The sequence below is a fragment of the Propithecus coquereli genome, unplaced genomic scaffold (assembly GCF_000956105.1).
Source record: "Propithecus coquereli isolate 6110/MARCELLA unplaced genomic scaffold, Pcoq_1.0 Scaffold127, whole genome shotgun sequence".
NCBI classification, from domain to species: domain Eukaryota; kingdom Metazoa; phylum Chordata; class Mammalia; order Primates; family Indriidae; genus Propithecus; species Propithecus coquereli.
The window spans coordinates 1,255,203-1,264,571 of record NW_012136858.1 but is presented as its reverse complement, the minus strand read 5'-3'; the positions used below and the strand labels follow the sequence as shown (position 1 = coordinate 1,264,571).

Genomic DNA, 9,369 nt, shown 5'->3' with positions numbered 1-9,369 from the left:
TACAGACAAATGATTGATGAGGCAGGACTTTGTATATTTGAAAGAAATGTAAGAAATATGAAAGGAGAAAAATCTTTTTTTTTCACTGTATATAAATGGAAATGACAAAGAAAAGTGAAAGATAAATTTAAAAAATTAGGAAAATAATTTCCACAAGTATGATAAGCAAAGGAATAAATATTTTAATGTGTAAAGATGTGATGTAGATTGGCATCCCTCCAGCATATAGCTTGTTTTCGTGTACCCCATGTCAGTTTTCCATATTCCTCCAAGGCAGCAGCAGCAGTCTGGCTGCACCCCTCTCTGTATCATGCTCTTTTATTCTCTGATTAAAAGGGCTGGGGACCCCAGCTTGAAATGTTGAAGCCTGAGCAGGGTTAAAAACACCCAAATAGGAGGGTGGCCTGGCTCAGGGCATGAGAGGCAAGCAAGTTTGAGGGAGAATCTGGTAGGAGGGTGGTGCAGTGCCACGTGTCATTGCCCCAGTGGGGTGAGGAGGGCATCTGTGTAGGAGGGTTACCTACTCCAGAGATTGGAGTAACCCTCCAGAGATTGGAGTGTGATTGAGGTGAGTGGGATGTCCACTCAGGAGGGAAGGAGATTGTTTTTATACAGGGGAACTGATCAAATAAGTAAATATATTAAGCATAATGTGAGCTAGGTTTCTTACTGTAGGAAAAAGTGAAAACTGAAGGGAGAAAAAAAGAATGAACCTTGCTGAAGTATTGTTGTGAAGTTATAGTTTTCAATATTTAGATAGATAGATACAGAAGTAAATAAATAGGTGTGTATACACAAATGTGCACAGATATGTATGAAGTATGTATGTACATGGTACATACATATATACTCTAGCTCTGTCCGTTGTGTTGGCCTGGGAAGAGCAACACCCCAGTAACAATGAGCACACTGAGCTCTCCGATGTGATTATCATATATCATTCTCCACCAGAAGGAACCAGAACTCCTTAGAGAAATTGCTGATTCCAGGGCTGTGCCAGACTAGGTAAAAGATGAACTTGGGACATGTTGTACCAGAAAGTAAGGAAGTACTCAAAGAATGGTAGGGTTATCTCAAAAACCGCAGAAGGCAGCTTGAAAGGGCTCCCACTGGTTATACCTGGGACAGTTTGGCCCTCAAATAAATCATATTTGCAACATATTAAAACTTACTAAATAAAGTGATAAACCATAAACCCATACTGATACGAATATATTGAAAGTTGGATGAAGAAGCAGTGTATTTACAGAGTTTCGAAGAATCCTCCCATATAATATTTGTTAAATACAAAGGGAAACAAGAATGAATTTGCAGTGAAGAAGCCTGGAGGGCACCACCTTAATCAGGGAATCAAAGTGAACATCACCAGTCATGTGAGAGTCGGGAATGGTGCCACCTGAGAGTAAACAAGAAGAAGCCAGCATCACTGTGTCATATTCCTGCAGAAGATACATAATCTAATCTAATCATTAGGAAATACCACACAAAGTCAAATAAATTGAGGGACATTCTATAAAAACACCAAATTGTAACTTTAAAAGCATTAAGATTGTGAAAGTCAAGGAAAGACTGAGAAAGCGTTTCAGATTGAAGGGGACCAAAGAGATGTGACAACTAAAGGCTGTGCAGCATTTTGAACTAGACTCTTTTCATTACGAAAGACATCTCTGAGACAGCAGGTAAATCGTGAATGGTTCTGAGGATTAGATGGTAGAAATGTTCCAATATTCATTTTCTGGTTATGGTTATGTAGGAGAATGTTTTTGTAGTGATGAGGCATCATGTTGTCTGTTTAAATCAAACAGTGTAGGAAAAAACAATTCTTTGTAATACACTTAGAAGATTTCTTCTAGGGATTTAGTGCAAGACATGATCATGTTGATCCGTGCCTTCTTAGCATTTTCCTCCCTTGACTTCCCTTGGTTTCACAAACACTGATTGTCCTCCCTGTTAGATCGTTTTTTTTCTTAAGGACTGTTCTTAGTCATCCTATTCTTTTATTGGGGTACTAATTTGTAATACTTTCCCCTTAGCCTTCTCTTCTTTCCCCTTTAGTACAATCTTCTATTCCTTTCAACTGTAGGCATATGACTCTTAACTCTGCCTCTTTATCCCAGCTATCTCCAGATCTTCAGACCTACATTTTACCTAAAGTTAGCTTTTTTTAGTACTTTTTTCCCCATCAACCCAGACCTGTTGGTATAGCTCAACTTTGGCTTAACTGCCAGGACTCAGTAATGCATGCTCACATTTTGTGAAAAATCTGGGGTCTAATTTTCTTACTTTAAAAGATAATTTTCTGTTACGGAAGAGAGGATTATTAAGAAAATTGCAGAGTGGTTGCCTCCTCCAGTGGGCCAGAGTTAGGGTTATAAGCCCATTTCTAAAAGAAAATATAGTCTAGTTACAATAGAAAATCACATGTTATAAAATGAATTCTATTTTGATATGAAATACACTTCATTAGGGATGTCATCTGAGACAATGTGAAAAAGTAAGAATATTATGTCATCTTCCAAATCTGTTTTGAGAGTGGAATACATACAATGTTAGAGGTTATGAGAAAAGTTTGAACTATGTATATGAAAAAATAGTCCACATTTCAAAATTGTCTCAGTTCTAACATGAAACAGACACAAAAGTGTATTTTTTTAAGCATGAGTATTTTTAATTGGCATGTTTAACATTCTTTGAATAAAAATTAAATATTTTAAACAAATCGATAACAAAAACAGGGATGGTAAAAAGGTGTTCATTGTAATTCCATTCATTTTTAAAATATCATTGATAAATACCTTTCTTGTCTAAACTTTTCATTTTATAACTATGTTGAAAATTAATGTTTCATATCCAGCTCTATACCAGACAGTATGAATCATTTCTGTGCCAAAACACTTTTGGATATCTTGTTAGATTTATAATCATGAAGACATTTCAGGAAGCATTGCAAATAAGTCTCTTAAAATGCTTCATTTTGGTGGGACGTTACAGATCTTCTTTTATTGAGCTGTCTCCAAAGTGATCATTTTTGCCATGAATTAATCTCTACGCAGTGTAAGAAATTACAGGTAGTCAAGTGGCTCTTCTCCTGAAGCTGAACTCAGATCTGTATATAATAAATCTTGGCATTTAATTGGTGTTAATTTTGGTATCATTCATTGTCCCCCTTATTTAAAAAATGATGTTTCCTGAGACCAGCATTACTTGGAAAACCTTGGCTAACTAACCAGTTTCTGAGAAATATTTAATAGTATGTTGCCAAGAATATCTTTGATAATTCAACAAAAGTGCCTTCTTTAAAACATCCAGAAATATTTCATTTTAATTTTACAATTATTTATTGAGGTCCTGCTGATTATATAGGGTCAAGTTGGCTATGACAGGGATCCAAAAGAAATATATAACCTATAAAGAGCTTATAATCATTTTTGAGAAGCAAAATAAATTCATATGAAACAGCAAGAGAACCAGGAAAAGATATGTGTCAACTTAGTAAGTTAATATTTTTGTTGAGTCAGACAATCATAAGTAATCTCCCGTATCATTTATTGTCATAATATAATTTTTGGTTTCTTAATAAGTCAGTATAAGTCTGGATTTATTTCATGTTTTCCTATACTCTGGTTTCTCTTAAGATTGTATTTCATGTTTTCTGTGCTTTTAAAAAATTGTTCATAAAAGCCTAATTTTTCAGCACTCAAGTCTGCACGTACTGTTGGACACATTCTGTGAGCCAGCACACTTGATTGGCATTGGGGTTACAAATGTAACTAACCAAAATAGTCTCTGTACTTACGGAACTTACTGCTTTGTGTGTATTTGTATACTGGGTGTGGGTGCCAGGGTAGAGACAGACAGTAAACATATGAACAAATACATAAGACAATTCCTGATATTTATAAGCATTATGAAGATGATAAAAATGTTGAGGTGGAGGTGCATTGACTACTGTTATGAGAGAAGGCCTGTCTGAGAAACTAAGGTTTGAGCTGAGGCTTGAAAAATGAAAAAGAATTAAGTAGGTAGTTAGATTTCTAGTTTGGAGCTCAAGGGAGAGATATAGGTTGAAGATAGAAATTTGAGAGTCATCATTATGAACATGATATTTAAAATCATGAGACTGGTTGAGATATATCAATAGAGAGTATAGGTGTAGAAGAGAAGTGGGCATAGAGCCCTGGAATAGGTCAGCACTAAGAAGACTAGCAGAGGAGGAAGAGGCAGCAAAAGGAATCAGAGAAGGAGCAAATAGCGATTAGGAGGAAACGCAGGCAAATCTGTTACTGCAGCGGCGAGAAGATCAAGTGTTTCAAGAAGGGGCAAAGTCAGCAGTGTCAGACACAGTGGAGAAGTCGAGTAAGATCAGAGTTGAGAGCTGACCTTTGCCTGTATGCAGATGTGAATCCTCAGTGACTTTGGTAGGAGTTGTCTGTGGAGAGGAGAGGGAGAAAAGCCTTACTGATAGCCTGAAGAGAGAATGGGTGGTGAAGAAACAGAGACAGGAAGAATGTGCAAGTCTTGTGAAGGGGACAAAATCGAACCTTTTGAAAAGATAGATAATATTAGGGAAGGTTTTTATGCCATTAAAATTGATCCAGTAGAGAAAGCAATGATGTAGCATAGAGATAGAATAATTGCAGAAGTGAAGCCTTTGAAAAGCTGAGATGGGTTAGGGTCCTGTGCACAAGAGCAAGGCCTTAATAACGTTAGGGAAGTTTCTTCTATTGTAACAGGAGGCAGGGCAGAAGATGTAAAAAAAAATATGCAGATGGGTTAATGGAATTTATAGTAGAATGATGAGGTAGTTTTCACCCTATTGCATCTATTTGCAAGATTTAGGTTATCAACAGAATGTGAGAAGGGGATGGATATTTAAGATGGGAGGAGAAAGGAGGTATAAAATAGTCCTCCCAGAGATTGGTCAGTTAAATTTGCAAGGAAATCATAGTGGTAAATTGCATAAGAGAAGAGTGTTAATTTGAGATTTGCAGCCATAAATAGGAAGTGAATCTTATCAACATTGTCTTGTGATTTTTCTATAAATACTTTGCCAACTAGTAGGAGTAAGCATCCTTATTACCTAGATTGTGGCCTTGAAAAACTACTTTCTGCTAAAATAAACCTGGATATCTTAGAAAAATGGCTGATTTCAGACCTGGGGCTGAATATTTTCAAAATAAACCTGGAACATCTTATCATAACAGCAAGAAAGTGATCAAAAACTGCTGTAGCCTCAAAGGAAAAGAAGTCTTTTTATCAAGAAGACATCTGCACATGAATGTTTATGGCAGCAGAATTCACAAATGCAAAGATGTGGAATCAGCCCTAGTGCTTATCAATTCATGAGTGAATTAGTAAAATGTGGTATGTGTATACCATGGAGTACTACTCAGCCAAAAAAAGGGATGAATTAATATCGTTTGCAACGATTTGGATGGAACTGGAGACCATTCTCCTAAGTGAAGTATCTGAAGAATGGAAAAGCAAACACTGCATGTACTCACTATTAAATTGGAACTAACTAATGAGTACATGTGTGCACAGAGAGAAGTAAAACTCAGTGGAAATCAAGCAGGGGAGTGGGGAGAAGGGAAGGGGCAAAAAACCTACCTAATGGGTACACTGTTTGGGTGATGGGCATACCTGTAGCTGGGACTCAAGCATTACAAAAGCGATACGTGTTACCAGTAACATTTGTACCCCTTTAATATTTTGAAATTAAAAAAAATCTACTATAGTTATGTCAGAAGGGACTCGGGACAGTATGAAGAGTATTTCATTTGCTAAAGATGGACAACATTAGTATCAATAAGGAAAATAACTGATAGATTGAAGCATATCAAATATGTTTAAATCAATGAGTTCATATTGATCTCCCCCAAAAAACAAAATCCACCATGCACACACACACAACAACAATAACAATGACTTAAGGGGAAGCCCTCAAAGAATTCCAGTAAACCAGCTCTTTATTTTAAAAATTGACAAGTAAAGAGAATCAAGCATTTTTCCTTTCCTTGTGTCAATTCAATAGATGTGGTGAAATTTCTCTTTAAAGAAGTATTCCAGTAAATAAGTAATGAATGATAAAATTGGAATATCACCATTTTGTAATCCCAATGAATTAGTGAATTTAGGCATTTACTATCAGCAGCTGCTAACATCAAGAAAAGGAATACCAGATATTGTGTGCCTTCTGATAACATCAACCTATGAAGTGTCTTGTCCAAAAAATTGAACATGAATCTGATTAAGCCTCCAGATCCAGTTACTAATTTTCTAAGAAATACAGAAAAAAGATTAACATGTTAATGTATACCACAGGGAAGTAATCAGTAAAATCCAGATTGTAGGAAACTACCAGACAAATTAAGCAATAGTGCCTAGGGATGCTTTATGATTTGGGTGACAAAACTATAAGGGAAATGATATGATGAAAGTCAGGATGGTTGTTACTCTCAGGAGGGAAGAGTTTTGGGGAGAAAACATGGGAATGACTTCTGAGTAACTGGCAAGATTCTTTTTAAATGAGTATTATGTAGAAGAGTGGTTGCTTGATAACAATTCATTAAGCTATACGTTTGTCGTGTGTGGTTGTCTGTATTTGAATTATATTTAACAATACTAAAACAGCAACTTGGATGGAACTGAAGGCCATTGTTCTAAATGAAGTAACCAAGGAATAAAAAACCAAATACTGCATGTTCTCATTTATAAGTGGGATCTAAGCAATGGGGATGCATCGTCATACAGAGCTGGACGTTGGAGACTCAGAAGGGGGAGGGTGGGAGAGGGATGTGGGATGAAAATTACCTGTTGGGTACAGTGTACACTGTTAGATGTTGGGTACATTAAAAGCCTAGACTTCTCCACTATGCAGTTTAGCCATGTAGCAAAAAAACACTTGTACTCCCTTAATCTATTTAAATTTAAAAAAAAAAACCTTTTAAGTGAGGATAAAGCATTTATATTTTTAAAATTTTAATATTTTAATTTATAAAGTTACCTGTTAAACTTTTGTAAGGAAGGGTGCAGGGGGCAGGTAGTGTTAAAGACTTCAGTTGAGTCTAAATGACAGTTGCAAACAGCAACTAAGACCACAAATGAAAGAGTCACCTCCACATGAAAGAGCTGCTCAGCATTGGTCAAGCCACTTCAGCCATCTCTAATACATGTTCTCATCTTCACACTGAAAATGTAATAAATGGAATATACTTTGAAAATGCCTGTTTATGTATGCTTCATGTTGTTTTTCAAAGTGCTTTTTCATACATTTAATATTATCTTATTTAATGAAAGACTGTAAATGAATGTATGAGTGGAATTGATAATGCTATTTAAGTTCTCTGTATATAGTGTTTCTTAATTTCAACATATTTAAAAAATTTAGGATTAAATATACCTTTATTGTAGATGTCAATATATTGTTTAAAGTACTTTCTCCCTTATAAGATTCCTATCCCTTATTTGTTTAAGGAGATAATTTTCACTAGTTTGATATAAATGGAGATATGTTAAATGAATTTGAAAGAAATTTTAAATGTTCACTATAGTTCAACAGGTCTGAAGTTAATTAAAACTATTCTTTTTTTTTTTTTTTTTCTGCCAGAGGTCTCTTCATTAGTATACATGATCGGGGGCATATTGCTTCAATTCTTAATGCATGGCCAGAAGATGTCATCAAGGTAAGTTATCAAATTTTTCCACTATGGCAAATTTGTTCTCTTTTCTTTCCCATAAATCAGTTTAATACATACTGAAATTCTCATGATAATAGGTAGCATTCAGTAGCTTTTCTAGTGAATGTCACCTAATTTATATACCTTTAACTTTTGCATAGTGAATTAATTATATTCTGATGCCATTTTGATATTAAGTTTCCTTATTATTTCTGTCTAATTTCTTAGTATCTCCTTTCTAAGTGATGATAAATGTTGAACATGCAGCAGCAACTGAATTTCTTTAAGCAAACCCCCTTGTGATATCTTAGTAGATATTCAGTCATCCACTAAGAGGAATCCAAGTAAGCAAAAGAAATCTGTTAGTTCATTTCTTTTATCATTATGACTTTAAATAGCTCATTTGATTTCCCTCTATGAGTGAGCTGGTGAAAATAAAAGTAATAATAGTGTCTGACGTTTGATAGTTTTCTGTGTGAGACACTTTACATGGATTAACTCTTGTAATGATCATAATAATTTAGTGAGGGAAGGAAAGCACAAGATGGGTTACTTGGTGGTGTCAGGTAGTGGTGGAAGCGGAATGCAGGCCCCAGAGTGGACTGAGAGCCCCTGCTCTTAAACATGGTGTTATGCCTTTCTTATCTAAGGGAGGTGATATGTCTTGTCCCCACTCTGGCTCCCTTTTTCTTTTCTGTTGGGTACCCAGCAACTTTGTGGTATCTTTTAGGACTAAGATTGAATAAATCAATGCATTTTAGTGGTACAAAGGCACTTCAGCTATGACTTCTGAAGTGTGACTCCTTTAATGATCTTTTCTATTTGCGCAATTGTGGCTAGAACAGATTAATTTGGCTCTGTAAGACTCATGCTAGGAAAACTTGTAAATTAAATTGATTAAAATGTTTTTCACTATTTCTAATCTCCTCATTTTTTTTTTTTTTTTACTTTCTCTACCTGAGTTGCATCCTGAACTTTTCTCCCATCAAATAGACTGTACTGTCCACAGATACTGTTCTTACTACCCTAAGAAATGTCTTAATTCTATAAAGTATAAATGTCTGATCATTTAAGAAGGATATTTACATTTTAGCCAGGAATCTAGAGGAGATTTTAAAAGTCAACAAATCAGTAGAGGAAGTAGCTCTGGAGTAGAGCGTTCTAATCAATATCCATTTAATCAGAATAGCTAGGCGGTAAACTGTCACCCTTGCTTCTTGTTCTTCCAACTAGCTGATCTCTGCATATTTAACTTTATTCATAGCCTATCTGTTCCTTTGGACTCTTAATATTGGGCCCTCTCTGATATCCTTGACCCTAACTATGCCAACTATTATTTTAAAACCCTAACATAGTGTCAGGCACACAATAGGTACTTAATAAATGGCAGCTATTGATTGTAAAACAATACTGAAGATATACTTAGAAGTGTACCTTATACTTCTGTGGTCTCTACTGTGTAGTTGAAAGTACACATGAATCAAAAACAATCAATTATTAAGCAAAATATAATTAAACTGTGTCATATTCATTCACTCAGAGGAAAATACTATTCAGAGAAAGCTTGACTAGTTAAGATAACTTTTCTAGCAAAGTTGGAACTTAAATCCAATCTTTGATAATTAGAAAGGGAAGAGATACTATCCTAAGAAGGGAACATAGGAATATAGATATCAAATTCAAGAAGAGA

General features: G+C 35.3%; 1 protein-coding gene across 2 annotated transcripts in view; it reads left to right on the top strand.

Annotated features, from left to right (window-relative positions):
• The window catches only part of ME1 (malic enzyme 1, NADP(+)-dependent, cytosolic), a 176,982-nt gene that overhangs the window by 69,192 nt on the left and 98,421 nt on the right, over positions 1-9,369 (top strand). For both annotated transcript variants that reach the window (XM_012638232.1, XM_012638233.1), the window contains one exon: positions 7,610-7,685. In XM_012638232.1, the coding sequence (XP_012493686.1) occupies positions 7,610-7,685 (76 nt within the window). The remainder of the gene's footprint in view (positions 1-7,609; positions 7,686-9,369) is intronic.